Below are 19,909 nucleotides of genomic sequence, written 5' to 3' on the forward strand. Positions count from 1 at the left end.
TTCAATGGAAGATGCTATTGGAGAATCAACTGAGACAGTACCAGATGTAGACGGGAGAAGAGATCAATCCCTTCCTCAGGTTGCAAGGGATTCGAGACCAGCTGACTTCCGTGGGGTCTACACCAGATCTTGAGTTCATGGTCAAGACTGCCCTGAATGCAGTCACCGAAGACTGGGAGACATTTGTCCAAAGTATTTTGGGCAGAGCTTCTCTCCCCAGTTGGGAGGAGATGTGGGCAGCTCTTCGACAGGAAGAGATCAGGAAGTTGACCAAGGCAGGTAGTAGCGACAAAGGAGCCTGGGTCAAGAAGGAGGACGAGGATGTAGCTCTCGCATCATCGAGACAGCAAGGGCAGCAAAAAGGAAGAAAAAGGATATATCCAAGGTCAGATGCTTCAGGTGTGGGGAACTAGGACATTTCGCCACTTAGTGCCCTCAGAAGAAGGGCAAGGAAGAGAAGTCTGACTCAAAGGCTGCTCTAGCGAAAGCTGACAAGGAGGATGATGAGGAGGATTGTGCCATGAGTGCTCATGCACCTCTAGAAAAGAGGTGGGGTGACATCGAACTATAGTCGAGAGGACTACACAGGGGCAAGATCCTTGAGGTGCCCAAACTCTTATATCACATACGGCTACAAGAGCCCTTAACAACAGTAGTAGATGATGGGAGTTAGTTGGTGCGAGGGAAGATGGAGCAACAGTGGCAGAGCTAGAGTGCCAGAGTCTGAAGCAATGCAGTGGAGGTTGCAACAATGTGGGAGGGACAGAGCAAATTGCAACAATGCAGTAACAACAGAGCGTCAGCACAAATTAGCAGCAGAGGTAGCTTTAGCATCTCGAGGCATCTAGACTAACCAACATGTCAGTTTTTTTAGGTGGCTTTTCAGTTGCTTGCTTCTCAGCAACTGAGTTGCAATGCAGCAGTTAGCAGTGGCAGTGTTATGGGCAGCATGACGCAACATATTAAGAGGGAGCTGCAGTACAGATGTAGCAATGATAGTGGCAGTGTCATGGGCAGCAGTACAGGATGCAATGGTGTAGTGGATGAAGGGCATCAGGCCAAGCATCAGCAGCACAGAAGACTGATGTCGTAGATCAGTGTGATGCTTCTAGTTTGAAGCATTGCTAGACCACATTCCTCGCTAAGAGGGAGTGTTGATTTTGGGGTAGCATCGAATGTGCTCTAGCTCCGAAATTTTGTGGAGGAGCTAGAATACATAAGGTCTCCAAGACCCAAAAATCGTTTGGAGAAATTCCACTTGAATTGTGAGTTATTAAAATTATTAATATTTTTAATGGGGTTCCTAAAGTCTAAACTTATGAAAATAAAAATATTAATGGGTATTAATAAAAATATGGGTGAGAAGCTTTTAAGAGATGAGGAGCAAGTCTATTTTAATCTTAGCTGTTGATTAGAGACTTAATCTCGGTTGTTGATTCATCAATAGGAAAAGTATAAGAGGAGGCTTGAGGGTCAATTGAAGGGACACCAAGTTTATCAAACCAGTTCGATTTTTCTGGGGCGTGGTTTGCTAAGAAAATCGAACTAGTGATCTGAGTTGTAGTGAGGGGCAAAAGCAGAGATTTGGATCAGAAAGGAGTTTTGAGCCAAAGAGTATCCAGCAGGGAGGCAACAATAGCATCATAGAGGTAGCGCAGACGCCTACACAGCCCAGGAAGGGGCTCACGCAGTGCTGACGCAAGCCAAGAGGGTCTCTTCGAGTGGCAATGCAGGATATTCGTCAGAAGTTCAAGATTTTGTAGGAGAAGCAAGGTTCTAAGCCAGGAGGGTTGAACAACATTCTTCCTAGCAAATCGATCCAGCAGAAGGGGTAACGCAGTCTCCTAGAGGCAAGACGATGGCCCAAGCAGTGAGTTGACCACTACCGGTCAACTGCCCATAGCAGTACACCCCCTTCTCTTTGCAAAGAAAGGGGTAGCGCTTGATCGACATGTCTGTGCCATTCTGCAGTCATCAACAGCTTGATCCATTTATGTTGTAAACCCAGTCTGCATGTATAAATTGTAAATAATCTTAGCAGATATGAGTCATGTCTGTAAATTGCCTAGGTGGACCTAATTTTCTAAGTGATAATCTACGTTCCGAAAGGTTTTTCGTCTCACCAATCCATGATCGGCAGAGTTTTCCTTCAGCCTAACCCCAAAGCTGGGATGGATTTTGTCATTAGAATTTTAGGAGAATCCTAGTGTGTTAATCTGCTAGATTACAGTTGTGTCGCAGAACTGGGTGGTTTATGAGGGTCTATGTCAAATGGGTTTTCCCCCTTAAGATGTAAAGTTGTAAAAGTCATGATGTAAAGTGTCTTGAGGGTTAGAAAATGTTTTAATCCCCTCATAAGTCCTAAGTCCTAGGTCCTAGGTGATTTTTCCAAAGGCTAAGTTCGAGGATCCATTTAAAAATAAATTAAAAAATAAATAAACAAATAAATAAACAAATAAAAATAAAAAATAAAGTAAAAACCTAAAAATAATAAAATAATAATATTTTGAATAAATAAATGCAGAATTTCAATTTTTTAATGCATTAAAAATTCGACGGATGAGATTAAGAGATATCTTGATCCTCATCGACAGTCGAGATAAGTTTGACATGGATCACTCGAACTAGCTATTGGGATTTTTTGCTTTAAATAAGGTGCTAGGGGTCATTTGAGATCAGATTGGATCTGAGAGTCTGGTGCTAAAGAAAGCTCTCTTGTAGTCATTTTTTTTGTTGTGCAATAAAGAAGACTTTGGGGTTAAAGATCTTGCTGGTGTTACTCTTCTGAAAATGCTGTAAGAATGTTCTATTTTTTCTGCATAATTTTATTTTCAGCCATTAATGATAGCTTAATGAAGATTGATCTAGGCACAGGTATCTTGTCTGATCTTTGGGGTTTGAATGATAGTTTAGATTCTGAAATATAGTGGCAGGTATCTCCATTTGATCTGGGTTTCACTATTGTTTTCTCCCTCTATGTTGATGGTTGATTTTAAGCTGTGCAGGAAATCCTTTTTTCAGATTACAGGGTGTTAGGGGAAGTTCTCGGCTGAACCAGCCAACTCCCGGGTTGTGTTTTCTGAAAGAGCCCAGCCAGTTCTTGATCCCGGGCTTATCATTCGAAATATTTTTTATGAATGCATGCAGGGTTTTCTGAAGCGTCTTATATTAAAATTAAATTCTGATAATATTACTGTGATTATTGATAAATCTGGCTTCTGAAAAGCTTTCAGTTTGTAAATACTGTAAATTTTTGTTGCGTTTAGGGTTTTCAATTTTTGTTTTATGCACATATCATTTTTGGGTGATTTTTCATCCCAGTTTGCAGGTTTTCTGAAGATTTCCAAGGTTTATTTGCGCCGTTTTGGCTGTTCAAGGGTCAAAATCTATAAATTACTCAGCTGATCTGGGGTTTCAAATTTTGTTTTATGCATAGATTATATTAGGGTTTTTCTTTTCTCTTGCAGGTTACAGGTGCATTTTTGTTTGAGAAATGTTTCAGGGTTTCTGGAGCAGTTGATTCAAGATCTTAAAATTTCTGGCTGCCAAAACCGCCGATCTCTTCCTTCCTCTCTAAAACGCATCTTTGTTGACTTTTGCTGCCGTCAAACACTGTGGGTAACGATTTCAATTTTTTAATAAATTCGACGGATGAGATTAAGAGATATCTTGATCCTCATCGACAGTCGAGATAAGTTTGACATGGATCACTCGAACTAGCTATTGGGATTTTTTGCTTTAAATAGGGTGCTAGGGGTCATTTGAGATCAGATTGGATCTGAGAGTCTGGTGCTAAAGAAAGCTCTCTTGTAGTCATTTTTTTTGTTGTGCAATAAAGAAGACTTTGGGGTTAAAGATCTTGCTGGTGTTACTCTTCTGAAAATGCTGTAAGATTGTTCTATTTTTTCTGCATAATTTTATTTTCAGCCATTAATGATAGCTTAATGAAGATTGATCTAGGCACAGGTATCTTGTCTGATCTTTGGGGTTTGAATGATAGTTTAGATTCTGAAATATAGTGGCAGGTATCTCCATTTGATCTGGGTTTCACTATTGTTTTCTCCCTCTATGTTGATGGTTGATTTTAAGCTGTGCAAAAAATCCTTTTTTCAGATTACAGGGCGTTAGGGGAAGTTCTCGGCTGAACCAGCCAACTCCCGGGTTGTGTTTTCTGAAAGAGCCCAGCCAGTACTTGATCCCGGGCTTATCATTCGAAATATTTTTTATGAATGCATGCAGGGTTTTCTGAAGCGTTTTATATTAAAATTAAATTCTGATAATATTACTGTGATTATTGATAAATCTGGCTTCTGAAGAGCTTTCAGTTTGAAAATACTGTAAATTTTTGTTGGGTTTAGGGTTTTCAGTTTTTGTTTTATGCACATATCATTTTTGGGTGATTTTTCATCCCAGGTTGCAGGTTTTCTGAAGATTTCCAAGGTTTATCTGCGCCGTTTTGGCTGTTCAAGGGTCAAAATTTGCAAATTACTCAGCTGATCTGGGGTTTCAAATTTTGTTTTATGCATATATTATATTAAGGTTTTTCTTTTCTCTTACAGGTTACAGGTGCATTTTTGTTTGAGAAATGTTTCAGGGTTACTGGAGCAGTTGATTCAGGATCTTAAAATTTCTGACTGCCAAAACCGCCGATCTCTTCCTTCCTCTCTAAAACGCATCTTTGTTGACTTTTGCTGCCGTCAAGCACTGTGGGTAACGATTTCAAGTTCTGAGCACTGGTTTAAAAAAAAAAATTAGACCCACACTGCTGCACTGTAGTCACCATCAAGCTGCTGAAGAACTCCACGTAGCTGCAAACCTGGCCCGAAAGGAGATATCAAAGAAGTTTTTTAACACACCACCGCGCAGACCAGCATATTAAAAATAAAAAAAATTGAGACTATTGGCCCTTCAGCTATCCGCAGTCACCTGTGTGTTACCTCCGCGCCTCATTTTGATCCCTGCACGTATTTCTCGCAGCTCTCATCTTCGCTGTGTCCCTCTTTTGCGTCCTCATTTGTCTACACACTCCCTCTCATCGCATCCTTGTCTGACAGTCTTCGATCCGCCCACTCATCCGCCATTGAAATCTTCTGCAAGAGATCGTGCGCATCTCCACCTGCCGCCGAAGACCCTCACGCCCTTCTCTACCTGCAAACTGGGCCTGAAAGGAGATATCAAAGAGGTAGAAACGTATGCGTGGGCGATTCGGTGTGTTAAAGCTTTGTCTGCTACGTATATCTGCTCATCCAAGAGATCACGTCCTGCCACACCTGCAAACACTCGGAATTTTTATCCGCCGTCGAAATTTTCTGCAGGCAAACAGTAACGTGTTCAACTCCATTTACGCTGACGGTAATGTTGGTCGTTTGAATAGGTATAGATTTAGATTTGATCGACTTTTTATTTTTCTTTTTTTTTTGCTTTGGGTTTTAACGTAAATAAAAATTTAAAAAAAAAATAAAAAAAATTGATTTTCATTTTATATGGTATTTAGGTTTTAGATTTAAGTTCAGATTTTTAGGATTTAGATGTTAGTATTTAGCTTTTTTTTAAATCTTTATATATAAAAAAGAAAGGGAAAAGAAAAATAACGGAGTAGTTTTAATTTAATTTTCACCCTTTTTAGTGTAGACGTAGTTCTTTTTTTTTAGGTTTAGCTTTTAGTTTAATTTTAATATTAGAATAGACCTTTTGATTTCAATAGTTTTGTTTTAGTTTAGGAATTAATTTTTTTTAATTTTAGCTTAGTTTAATAATTTCAATTTTATTTTTTTAAGCTTTATTTTAAATAGTTTTAACTTTTTAGATTTTATTAATTAAAAATCATAAAAGCACATATAAAAATATATATATATATATATATATATATATATATATATTGTGGAAAATATCTTTCATTTTACTCCATGCAATAGCCCCAGCGAAGACAATATGCCCACGTGTGGAATAAGTGCTTGAAAAGATTGGCTTGATGTCAGTTTGCTTGAGCGTCGGGTTGATTTGGCTTCTAGATAACACTTGCTTTTCCTATCATCTTTGTCCACTTCATCCCTAGACTTGAAATCTTGTTGCTTGCAATGCCACATGGAGAGCACTTTTTCCCCAAAAGTGGATCCACTTATGTAACTCGAGATCTGTGAGGGCATTTTGACTGCTTTGAAAGACAAGTAGTCCATCTTGGCATAGAGAATCGAATGGATACCCTCTTTGCCTCAAAAGATGTAGCCTGGTGCCTTGGAAGATGCAAATGCATTGGGAACTATGAGACTATCAGGATACATAGCCAAGGCCAAAGGGGAATGCAAAATACATAAGACACATGGCACGTGGAGTAGGGGTGCACTGGGATCATAAGGGATAATTTTAGGGAAAAGTACATATGGTGATCACCCTTACAAGGCTTTATTGACGCAAGTGCTCCATTAAACCATGAGTCCTAGTAATGCCTAATCCATGATACTTGCAACACCATCCCAGGGTATAAGAATACCCATCAAGCAAGGGACTTACCACCCACCATGGGGAAGTCAGCAATGTCACAAAAGAAGACATATCATGAAATAAACAAGACCGGGAGTAGCCATGGTTGTCCACAACAACAGGGACCTAAGCGTCACATTCACAAATAACACAAACCCACATGGCTTTACATGGGTAAAAGACACATCCTTTGGACGTAAGTTTCACAAAATGTCGAAATGTTTCGGAGTTTCCGAAACGGATACGCCTAGAAACATCACCTCCCAAAAATGGAAAAGTCAGTCAAAACGTCATATATGTATATATAAAAATATATATAAATAAATAAGTGAATAACACATTATCTTGCAAGAAAGAAGGGAATAAGACCCATAGATGACAATTTAGAAGGAAAAACAAGTCTATATTAACTCTCATAGATGATTACATGATGATCGAGTTTCGGCCAAGTTTCGAGTACAGGTATGGCCCGAAACGCCGAGCTCCTATAAGTTTCGTGCAACATAGCTTTGGGCTTATATGGCATGGCCAAAAACTTTTGGAGTACCCCTGCTGAAAGGGGGGTAATGCTCAAAAATTCAATCTAAAACATTCCCAAAAAAATGTTTTAGTGAAAATGCCAAGATGACTCATTTGAAGCAGCAAAACCCTAGGATCATAGCTTTAATACCTAATGTTATCAACCTTGCACCTTAGAAATGATAAGAAACCGATAATTATAGTCCACTTCGAGGGGGAAACCTTATTTTACAATGAATACAATGTATAATACAAGATTTGATGATCCTAAGACTAGGTCTCCCTAGTGTATATATATATATAGGAGATAAAGGGTACAGTTATAATGAAATGGTACATTGAAAGGTTTTAGCGTATAAACAATATAATAATATAAATGTAATAACTCAATATCTAGGGCTTAATAAAAGGTTTTAGGGTTAACATGGGGCTTCATAGTTAGGGTTAACATGGGGCTTCATAAAGGCAAATTCATAGGGTTTTTGAAACTGTAGTGAATACATTATAGAGTTTAGAGAAAGCCAAGAGCACCTCCAAAATGTTGCCAAAAGCACTCAAAAATCACAAAGTTGCAAAATGCCACCATTAGGAAGCCAAGCAAACAAATAAATGATGCACTTTTGGCATTCGATAAGCTAAATGTAATTTAAGACTTCGAGTGGAAACATTTTATGAACAGATCAAAATTTTAGAGAGTGCATAAAATATTGTTAGGGCCTGCAAAAATGTTCTGCTACATGCAGAAACATTCCTGCATATCTCCGAAAAATTACAAAATGGATGAACTTTTGGGCCAGGTTTTAAGTTTAGAACTGAAATGGCACACCACAAAAGAATGGATCCTATATAATTCTACATATGCAAGCTCCTTCGCTAACAGCATGTATTCAATTATTGTTCTTAATGATAACGTTGTAGAGGAGCCAACAATTTAGTAATCTTAGGGAGCTAAACAGTATATTATACAAGCAATCTGATATTTCCACTATAACAAATTTATTTTTCTATTTTAATAAATGAAAATCAAATGGTCTTAAAGCCCAAGTCTTCAAGAATAATGGAACAGATAAGACTTCTAATATTTTCCATGGCAGTTGTGGGGTGGGTGGGCAAATGTAAAGAACTTTGATTTTCCCCAAGATGTAAAGAACTTTGTTATACAGTCAGATTATCAGTATTCTCTCTTTATTAATTGCTCATTTAAAATCCATTGTTGGATATAACAACTTTAGCTCACTTTTCTTTACGTTTATCTATATTAACTTTTAAGAGAAGAGATGTTTTTCATTGTTAAAAAATTATTTATTATGCAAACAACAAACCACCACTATATATGTTTGTAAACTGAGTCAACAATCTGTCTGAGTTCTTATAAGAGATACAAATAATCTATAGGCATACCTCGTCATGAAGCTGTTTCGAATCACAAAGAACAGAAGCAATTTCTTTTGCTTGCTCTTGAAGTTCATTTCTTTGTTTTGAGAGTGACTGGAAAATTCCACCTTGGCGTTCTTCATGCATGTCTGGTGACAATTTTAGCACCCACTCCCGTGCACGAATCAAGACTTTGGGATCAAATCCAATTGACTGGGCAATATCCAAGGCATTAGACTGGCCCATAGTTCCCCAGAGTATGCGGTAGGTGGGCTGTAAAGTCTCAATATCAAATTCAGTCGCAGCATTTTCAAATCTATCATCTTTGTCCTTCAGTTTACTCAAGTCTGCATAGTGTGTAGTTACAATGGTCAAATTCACCTGACTTGCAAGATGCTGTAAAATGCTTGCTGAAAGTGCCACACCTTCAGAAGGGTCAGTACCACTCCCAATTTCATCAATCAAAACAAGGGATTGGCTAGTGCCCACTTCCATAATTTTACAAAGGCGTTGTATATGTGCGCTATATGTGGATAAGCTTTGCTCCAATGACTTCAACCAACAACACAAAACTCAGAATATAAAATAGTGTACTGTGCAACATAAAAACATATTCAGACATCAAGTATCAACTGTAATGTAAAAAATACAAAGAAAATTACCTGACTATCACCAATATCTGCCATGACATGGTCAAACCATGGAAGCTTCGGTTGACCCTTAGCTGGTAAAAACATGCCAGCTTTTGCCATCAAAGCAGCTATCCCTAGAGTCTTCATTGTTGCTGTTTTCCCTCCAGTATTAGGTCCAGAAATAACTACTACCTTTTTTCCAGGTCCTATTTTGATATCTATTGGTACAGGTAATGGTCCTATCTTTTCATTAGAGTTTTCAACAGTCTCAACATCAATGGAACTAGTATCATGTTTCTGGATGGATGAACAAAACCCCATAGAACTGAATAAAGAAGAGGGGTTTTTAAGTGCAGGCTGTAAAAGTAAAGGATGTCGAATACTTTCAATGTCAACAAATGATGTCTGAGTTTCACTCATTTCAGTTTTCGTCCCTAATTCTAGATGGGTGCTTCCAATGGTGCCTTCTTGAGTGAACATTGGACATACAGCCCCTAGCCAACAAGCATGAGCAGCTCTAGCACTTGCAAGATCTATAGCCATAATCCTCTCCAACATATTCTTGATGTTCACAGCTTCACATGCTATCCTAGAGGACAGCCTCTCCAAGATAGCAAGTTCCTCAGTTCGTTCTGCAGCAGCCAGTTGCACTTCCATGTTATTCAGATCCAACACATCCTTAGGCTCCATAAAATATGTTGCCCCAGAACTACTGACATCCAGAACTATACCACCAAGAAGTAAAGATTTATGGGTTGCCCTAACACCAACACACAATCTAGATCTTCGTTTTGTAACCAATGGACGATCTATTCCCCCAGCTTCTGCAATCCTTGCAGCGGTCTCTTTCAATATTGCTTCAAGAACTTCTATATTACTCCTCCTTCTTGACCTTATAGTTGCTAAAGCAGGGCTTGCTCTATTCAGAACTGACAAAAACTTACATTCAAGGCAATAACCCAGTTCATTTTCTAAATCAGTGCAGAAATTTGCACCCTCAAAGATTATCAACAGGGGGTCAAGTGCACTTCTCTTCTGTGCATCAAAATCAAGAAATTTTCCATCTAAAGTTCTTTCAGATACAAGATTGCATAAGTGCTCAAAAATGCTTCTTCCAGAATGTAGTGTCTTCTGTACAGAACAGAGCTCACGGATCATACACATATTCCCTGAAACAGCAGAATCTATGATATTCCTAACATCTTGAATGCCAGAAAAATCAAGAGCACGAGGAAGCAAGAGTGCAGCAGCCGTTTGGTCCAATAACTCCTTACTCTTATGTAGATCAGTACCAATTGGAAGACGTCCTTCCTTAGCTAACATATAACCCATGCTGGTAGAAGTAAATTCCGAAACTTGGTTGCAGACTAATTTCCATTCCAAGGAATTCAGGGCATCTTTTTCCAAATTGTCTGATTTAATCATTTTTCCATCTTCTTCACTTAAAGTATCCCTGATAATTTCATTGAATTCAGAATCCATTTCAGCGTCATTTTCAATTTCTCCTTGAAGTTTATGAAAATAACACTTTTCCTGAAGAGAATGATTCGAAAAGAATTGTTTTGTTTGGAAGCATTTTTTATTGTAACTATGCAAGATTGACTTCCACTTAAACCTATTTTGGAAACTCATGTTTCTATGGATTGATATGCCCTGGTACGATGTACATAAACATGTAACCAAATCCATATCATGTTTCTCTTTCATAATATGCTTGAAATAGTAAGAGAAACTGATGCTCCAAGCCATTTCACTGCCTCAGTAGCACATGTGAGGGGGGTAAAGGAAGTACTCTGACTTTCAGATTCGCTAATTGCACCAATCAAATCCTTTCAAATTCCAAACATGTTCCAATTCAGTAAGCAACCATGTATTAGGTGCCAGAGGACTTTATAACTTGCAAACACCAATTTACCTGTTCCAAATTGTTTGTCAAAATACACATATAACTAATATACACTAAAAACTAGAAGTATCTTCGCAATTTTACACCTCAATATGAATTTTATGAAGAGGTAAATATAGTAAGAGCATAAAAATGTTGCCATATGTTTCTTTACACAGAAAAATCAAATTAGTTTGAGATATTGTTTTCCTCCACAAATTAATCCAAAGAACTACATAAGTACACTAGGAAAATTTGTCAGTTTTTACACACACACACAAGCATAGACAGGAAAAGAATGACCAAGAATGGATTGATTCAATATTGAGTGATGTAATATCTCATTACATAGTAGGAGAGAGAGTAGTTATGTGATTCCCAAAAACCTATTTTTTTAATGACTACATTAATTAACTCATGATTACATCATTTTATTATTAAGAATTTAAGACTTTATTATAAATTTATATGTCTAAGGTACTGTTATCAATCAATTTAGCAGGATTACTAAGGTCCTGGGAACCCACCATGATTGGCGCACACATGATGACGGCCCATAGTCACATCCACCCAAATCCCCACTCTTTAAGCCCAACTACCTTCTTAAACACTTTTGGAGGTGTTGCTGCAAAATCTAGCAGGACCAGTGCAAAGCCTCACTAGGCAGGGCCAGACCTTATGGTAACAGTTACCACACAATCTAGCAAGCCCTAAGGAGGGAAAGCCTATAGGACAAGAAGCTAGACTAAGTGATAACAATAGGATTATGGCCCACTGTCACCACAGGCAATGTCCCCTACTCTCTGTTTTAGAAAACGGCCGAGCCAGTCCAAGCCAACCCCCAGCTGGTTTGGCTCGGTGAAGAAAATGGTCTAGCGGCCGATTTGTTACTGAACCAGCCGAGCCAGTCACCGACTTGGAGAAAAGTATGCCTCAAGATGTTAAACCTCCTGAGAAAAAATTATTGTGCTCTTATTTGGATGCTTTTGGTGTTGACACATCCTAGGAGTTGAGAAGGAAGAAGCCTGGAAATCTAAATGCAGCTCAAATTGAAGCCTGTGACATGGAAAAGGCTAGAAATGAATCATGAAAGTTAGAAATTCCTGGTTTTGGTATAGGGCCATCAAAGTCTCATGATTCCAAAGGGAAGGCCAAGGAAGAAAGTGTTGAAGAATGTAACTAGTGTCGGTCTTCATAATTGTATTTGAATCATGATGTAATGTATTTGTCAAAAGAAAGAAAAAAATATATTTTTAAAGAAATTGACTTATTAAAGTATGGGTTTCATGCTTGGGTCAATTGTTTATAGGTCAAAGCCTCCATTGTAGGTTTCTAGGGCTTATGTGAAGTGTCCTTGTCCATGTCATTTTGTAAAAAAACCCTTCTTGGGATTTATTTGTCAAAGAAGAAATTTATTTTATTGTAAAATAGGTCAATTAGGCCTCCTCCACCAAGTCGGCCTCAAACTAGAAAAGTCGGCCTAAACAAAGGGATAGAAACTAGTATATAAAGGTAGCAACTCGACTTCATTTGTAACTCAGCCACAAGTTTGATTTGCAACTTCAAGGGCCAGAAAAATTGTGAAATTCAAGGAAAGAAGAGGAAAGGGCTAGCGAAGAAGAAGGAATTCTCTCTCAAGCATAAGAAGTTGAAATTCTCTCTCTCTCTCTCTCTCTCTCACATGTGAAGTTGTGAAGCTGTTGGAGGGGCCGAAAACTGCAGAGTTGAAGCTGGGCTGAAATTCTATCGCTGGGGGTCAAAATTTTGTAGCTGGGAAGTCAAATTTCTGGATTGTTGTTGGGCTGAAGCTGTTGGATAAGAAGAGACTACTAAATCATCTTGGAAGGCTGACTTGTGGAGGAGGAAAATATGTCGGTCTAAGATCTTGGTCTAACTCATTTTTAATCCACTGAAGAAAGAGTTTATCACTGGTTTTTCCCCTATATAGGGGCTTTAGCCCTGGCTGAGTGCCTACTTCTGGTGTCCCTGAATCTTCATGTTTTTGCTTTGATAATTGTTTTATGAGAAGAAGATAAAGAAAGAATATAAAGGAGTTAATAAGAACATAATAATATCACAAGTAATTATCAACATAAGATAATCTTTTTGTCTTTCCGATTTTCTAACATGGTATCAGAGCTAAGGTGAAAGAAGGAAGAAAAAGGCAACTTGAAGATCTACTGTAAGGAGAATAAGGAGTTTCAAGGTTAGGTCACAAGGAGTAGCAGACATCAATATGAAAAACTCAATGAAGACAGAAAACAAACTAGAAGGAGCCTCCAACTACAGGGCATGGAAAAAGAGGATAGATCTTATCCTCGAAAAGCACAAAGTATTGAATCTTGTTCAAGGGAAAATCAAGAAACCAACAAATGAAGCAAAGAAAGAGAAGTTTAGAGAATCTAAAATTGTAGCCATGAACCTAATAGTGGATGGAGTAAAGGACAACTTAATTCCATACATTTCCAACATAGATTTCGCTCAAGAAATGTATGAGGCTCTCTCCAAATTATTCACAATCAAGAAAATTGGTCAAATAGCAAGCCTCAAAAATGAACTAAGAATTGTTAAGATGATGAATGATGATACTGTTTCATCATATTTTATAAGGATATCTAGAATCAGAGATGAACTCCAAGCAATAGATGAAGTTGTACCAGAAAAGAGCTCGTAATTACTGCTCTTCTAGGACTACGAAAACTTGGAGTGCTTTTGCATCAAGAATCAATAGTTAGAAGGCTACACCAACATTTGAGAAAATGTGGAATGCATGCAGTCACGAAGAAGCTTGAATATCGTTAGTAAACAACAAGAAGGAAGATGAACAAGAAAATATCTCGAATGCCTATTCTACTCATCACAAGAAAAAGGGAACCTTCAAGAAGTTCAAAGGGCCAAAGAAGAAAGTCGGTCTATCAAAGATTGAATGCTACAATTGTAATAAAATGGGTCATTATAAAAGTCAATGTCCTGAGAATCCAAGGAATAGGAAGAGAGAAAGAGAACATGCGAATGTTGCTGATGAAGGTCCACTAAAGAAGAACAAGGCAAAAGAATCTGAAGTCAAAGACTTATTTGCTAGAGACTCTTAGGGATATTATCCCTTGCATATCCTTCTATCTTAATTTTTATATTATTTTCCTTTATGTTTTGATTTCTAGAGTTTGTAGGTCTAACATGTCTTGTTAGAACATTTTTGAATTATTTTGATAAGTTTAGGTATCCCTCAAAAGGATTGGGTTAAGAGGGAGCCTCCACCATTTTACCAAAGATAAGTATCGTATTTTTTGTTTCATATTTTCATGTTTAGTTTCGTCCTCATATCGACTTGTTTGTATTTTATGTTAATAACCTTTCTCTTTATATTTTCCTTGGTTAGGAAAGCTTGTTGAATGCTCAATGGTTATGGCGGAGACCTCAAAGGATAGAAGCATGGTAGAAGTTCTGCTATAAAGGAAGCCCTTCAAGAATTGATGTGTTACAAGGTTTTTTAAAGAACAATTCAAGGTATGTCCCAAACTACAAGTTTTGTTACAAGGTTCTCTTCATAGAAAAGGTATGTCCATTCTCTTTTGAAATTTACTTTACATTACTGACATCGTTATGTCTGGGGTTTTTAAAGATTCTTGTTAGGGTGATTAATCATTAAAATCTACCCTCATGATCTTATTTGATCATTCTTGTGAAACCCTAACCTTTAGGGTTCACTATAAAACTCTAGCCGCTTGATGCTAAGGGTATAATGTTGAAACCCTAGTTCCTTAGGGTTTGTTGTTAATGTCTAAATTATGTATTAAAACCCTAGATCTTTAGGGTTTGGTGAATTAGGGTTTGTGAACAAAACCCTTGTAAGTAAGATTCTAGGAATGAAACCCTAGCTGTATATTCATCTGATCGAAACCCTAGCCTAGAGAAAAATTGTTGTGTATCTAACTTTGATGTATTAATGTTTGTGTCTTGGGTTTACCCAATAGATATTGATGTGAAATGCATGAAATCCCATATACGTATATGCAAGTATGCTAACCTAATTGTTGATGGTCATAGTTTGTGAATTCTAAGATTTGTAACAAAGCCCTAGTAGAAGATTGATATTCTAGATATTGTTTTCCAATATGATTTAGTTTTGATGATAAAATCTAGGGTTTGCAACAAACCCTAGTAGAGTCTAAAATTGTTGAAACCTTAGATGTATAGTAGAATTGCTATTTGATTGAATTATTGATCTAAGGCCTTTGTATCTTGAAGATGAAGTCTACGGTTCACAACAAAACCCTAGAAAGAAGTTGAAGTCTCGTATATAAAAGGATGTGTTTCTTGTTGATTATGAACCTAACCAGGTCTAGATATTTGATGTCTAAAGCATGAATGATTTGATGCTTCCATTATAGTAACGTGATTCTGATATAGTTAACTTCATGCTTTTGTATGTTTGAATTTGGTTGTATTTGTTGTTAAAGTTTTGCAGGTACATAATCTTCAAAATGATGAAGATGTTCATATAAGCATGATGAAGGAAGTAATGTATCAAAATGACCTTGATACCATAAGAAGGGTTGGAACCATGAAAGTTTCTCCAATGTTATAAAAGAAGGAAGTGATTGATCTCCCTAAGTTAAGAGGGAGCCTAGATAGAAAAAAGGGTATATCTTCCCAGTTAAGAGGGAGGGCATATTATGACAGTGAATACTTTGAAGTAAGCAAAAGTACTATCGATAAATGTTCATGAAGTTGCAAACAAAAGACTTGAGAAAGATCTAAAGATGTATTTGGTGTTGCTAAAAAAATAAAAGAAAAAGAAAGCTTCAGACAAATTGTATATAACATGATGATGAAAGTAGAATCAAAACGATTGAGGAACCCAAAGGTTTGTATTTACTTGTATGTATATTTGAAAGTTATTTATTGATTGGGTTTTGTGTTTGTACAGGTAAATCTCTCCATAAAAAGGTTGAACACTCTAGAAGCATGCTTGGACAAATGGATATATCTAGTTTGATAGAGAGAGTTGAAGCATCTAATGGTGGATGCTTGGAAGAACATCTGATCGGCCTATGTGTTGATGTCGAGATCCCGAAGAGGTGTTAATTTTTCTTAGTGCTATATTGTTCTTTTCTTTGATAATTGCATTTCATTATTTCCATATTAAATTCACCCCATAGCCTCATAACGTTATTCAGATTTACATCATTATTTAGCAGCATATGCAACTATATAGAAAGAATAATATCATCATCCATGCAGCGGAGCATAAAGGAACAATAGAAGAAAAGCATTCACACATTGGTCGATAACCAGAGCAAAACCCACTATGGGGAAAACCCTCTCAAATTCTTCTTCTTATTAGATTGTCATTGAATGATTCAACAAAAGGGAGTACAATGATCCATATCTTCAATCATAAACCTATCCAGTGAAATCAACTAAACAATAGCCATGAAATGAACCCAACAATGCTCATACTCAAAATCCTAATTCAAAAGCCTGTGATGAATTGTCATTGTTTGCGGTTAACTGTCGAACACTGTGGTCAACGAGCGAAAACTTCAGTCAACTGACAAAAGCAAGTTTGGGTTCCAATCATAGGGAGGAAGAGGTGTGCGAGCGGTTGACAACTTCCAGTCGCTCCCTTGAGCCGGCAAGCCAGCAACTACTTTCGAAATTCTCCTTTGGTAAGCCAGCGACTGTAGCCCAAAACCCTAGAAACATGCACGAGCTTCGGACCTTGTAATTTCTTCTTCGTGCGAACCAATTCTCTGTGGACGTGCCTCAAACCTGTGCGAGCCAAAACCAAGAAAGAGAATAGAAGAATGTCTCATGATGATGTCCAAATGAGGTTGAGGTCACTTGTATTTATAGTCGTCCAAGGGTGTCCAATTTGTTTTAGGGCCAACCTAATCAAATATGTACATGTCGGATTATAATTCAAAAATGCATTTTCCCTTGTCCAAATTGAGCGCTTCAATAGTCAAAATTGGTCCTCTCAAAAAGAGGAATCTCATCCCATTGTTGGAATTTGTCACTAAGCTGCCAAATTTGTCAGACCAGGAGGTAACTCCTCAAAACAATTTATGATATTCATTCAGGTTGGTCTTTATTATACACATGAGGGAGAGACTGTTCATTTCATCTCCCGGTGAATCGACCCCTTCCTTCTGTGCAAAACCTTTTGCCACAAGCCTGGCTTTATGCTTGTCAAGTGAGCCATCAGCTTGTGCTTGTTGTCCACCTGTGTATACTTGATTCCAAAGTCTTGAGTTCCCTTCAAGTACCTTAGAACTCTTTTTGCAGCAAACCAATGTCCCTCACAAGGCTTTTGCATAAACCTGGAGAGGATTCCAACAACAAACGAAATGTCTGATCTGGTAGTAGTTAGGTAGTTGAGACTTCCCACAAGCTATCTATACTTTGTTGCATCCTCAAATACTTTTCCTTCAATGGATGTGAGCTTTAAGTTTTGTTCCATTGGAGTAGTAAGAGGATTGCATTCTGTCATGCCAAACCTGTTCAACAGATCTCCAATGTACTTATTTTGAGAAAGGAATATGGACTTCGATTGTTGAGTTACTTCAATACCAAGATAGTAATGAACATAGCCCAAATCAGTCATTTCAAAATCTTTCCTCAATTCCTTCCTTATGGATGCAATGTAGCTTTCATTGTACTCTGTCATCAAAATATCATCTACATATACCACAAGATATACAACTATTTTGCCAACTTCTTGACAAATAAAGTTGCATCATCAAGATCATTATGTTTGAAATTGAGTTTCAGAAGATGCTCAGTTAGTTTTTCATACCAGGTTCGCGGTGCTTGTTTGAGGCCATACAAGGATTTCATAAGTTTGCATACTTTATGTTCATGTCCTTTCACAGCAAATCCTTCAAGCTGGGACATAAAAACATTCTCTTTTAGATCTCCATTCAAGAAAGCAGTTTTTACATCCATTTGATGGACTTTCCAACCGTTCTGAGCTGTTAGGGCAAAGAGTGTCCGGATGGTAGCCCATTTTGTTGTGGGGGCAAAAGTCTCCTCATAATCGACCCCTTCCTTTTGTGCAAAACCTTTTGCCACAAGCCTGGCTTTGTGCTTGTCAAGTGAGCCATCAGCTTTATACTTGTTCTTGTAGACCCACTTGCGGCCAATTGGTTTAGTTCCTAATGGAGGATCAACCAGCTTCCAAGTGCCATTCTTTATCAGGGCATCATACTCCTTTTGCATCGCTTCTTTCCATTCATCATGATAAGCAACTTCTTTGAAGAAAGTTGGTTTCAAATCTGTAGACAAATTCAATTCACAATCATAAGAAACATCCATATCAACAAGTGAATCAGAGTCATCTACATCACTTCCATTTTGTCGGTTTGAATTTCTAGTTCCTGTCTTCCAACATCATCAGGATGAACAGGTTCACGTGTCTTTGTCAACCACTTTGGAGGACCTTTCTCAGATGGTTCAGGCTGCTCCGTTGATTTAGTTGGGACTAAGTTAAGATTGAGTCTCCCAATTCTATCAATCACATCACTTAAAGTATCATCCATTGTTGGAGTTTCATGCGGGGGAGAGAGTGCTTCAGAAGAAGATTCCACAGGTTGATCTAGTATAGGAATCCCCCCTTCAAGATGTGGAATCTGATTATCAAATTCTTGAAATGATTTTGCATTTGCGAATCTATCCAAGCGATCAAGTTGACTCTCAACAACATTGTCAGTTTTGGATGTTTCAAGAAAGACTACATCTCTAGATACAACAAACTTTTTATTGACTTCATCATAGAGACGGTATGCTTTGGAGGTGTTTGAAAACCCCAGGAAGATATACTTACGACTTCTTGCACCAAGTTTGTTTCTATGTACCTTTGGTATCAAGGCATAACAGGTGGAACCAAAGAACCTGAGATGCTTTACCGAAGGAATGTGCCCATACCACATTTCATAGGGAGTCTTGTTTCTGATAGTATTAGATGGACATCTATTCTTTATATATACAGCACATAGAACTGCATCAGCCCAAAACATCAATTTTACATTTTTGAAAAACATCATGGAGCGCACCATATTTAAGATTGTCCTATTCATTCTTTCAGCTACACTGTTCTGTTGGAGATCATAAGACATAGTTGTTTGATGTTTGATCCCATGTTGGCGAAGATAGTTTTCAAATTCATTTGAAGTGTATTCTTGTCCATTATCAGTGCAAATAGAGCCAATATGAGATTGTGCATCATTTTCAATCCATGTATGAAAGTTCTTGAATGTTTGAAAAGCATCAGATTTGTTCTTCAATAAATAAACCCAACACATTCTGGTGTAGTCATCAATAAATGTCATCATATATTTATTTCCATTTGCAGAAGGAACAGGCATTGGACCACATAAATCTGAATGAATGAGTTCAAGTTTTATATGTGCTCTTGAATGTGAATCATGAAAAGACTGTTTGCTATGCTTTCCTAGAATGCAAGCATCACATTGCTTAAGTTTCCTAGGAATTGTAGGCAAACCAGTAACACCATTTTTCTTCAACAAGCGGAGGTTGTGTTGGGTCCCTATAATACTAGTGATTACCCCATTACTATTGTAGTTATACCCCTTATTTATATTGTTGTGCCCCTATTACCCCCATATTGTTAATATTGTGCCCCATAGAATCCCTCTATTGTTATTTTTGTGGCTTTATATTATTATTGTTAGGTCGGCTGGATTATATTGTGACTCCTTAGACTCCTATATATAGAAAGGAGGTTTTGTCATTTGAATCATCCAAGAATTGTTCATTTATGTAATGTAAAGGAGGTTGCCCCCTCGAAGAGGCTGAATTCTAAGGCGTTGATCTATCTTTTCTATCTTTTCTTGAGCTGGTTTCATAACATTTGGTATCAGAGCTTTGGATTCTAGGGTTTCGCTGCTCCAAACAGGTCATCGTGGCATTTTCGCTATAACTTTTTTCTGTGACGTTTCAGAAGTCGCAAAAAAAACCCATTTGAGAAGAAATCGCGCTGAACCTTGGGTCCGAA

General features: G+C 37.7%; 1 protein-coding gene across 4 annotated transcripts in view; it reads right to left on the reverse strand.

The window, feature by feature from the left end:
• LOC149147022 (DNA mismatch repair protein MutS, type 2) overlaps positions 1 to 19,909 on the reverse strand; it is a 163,782-nt gene that overhangs the window by 92,911 nt on the left and 50,962 nt on the right. For all 4 annotated transcript variants that reach the window (XM_089439827.1, XM_089439826.1, XM_089439824.1 and 1 more), the window contains 2 exons: positions 9,036 to 10,920; positions 8,401 to 8,925 (listed from right to left, as the gene is read on the reverse strand). In XM_089439827.1, the coding sequence (XP_089295953.1) occupies positions 8,401 to 8,925; positions 9,036 to 10,754 (2,244 nt within the window). In that variant the 5' untranslated portion in view covers positions 10,755 to 10,920. The remainder of the gene's footprint in view (positions 1 to 8,400; positions 8,926 to 9,035; positions 10,921 to 19,909) is intronic.

The sequence above is a fragment of the Pinus tabuliformis genome, chromosome 9 (genome assembly GCF_031772625.1).
Source record: "Pinus tabuliformis cultivar Carrire ecotype Pingquan chromosome 9, CPIR1, whole genome shotgun sequence".
Taxonomy (NCBI): Eukaryota; Viridiplantae; Streptophyta; class Pinopsida; order Pinales; family Pinaceae; genus Pinus; species Pinus tabuliformis.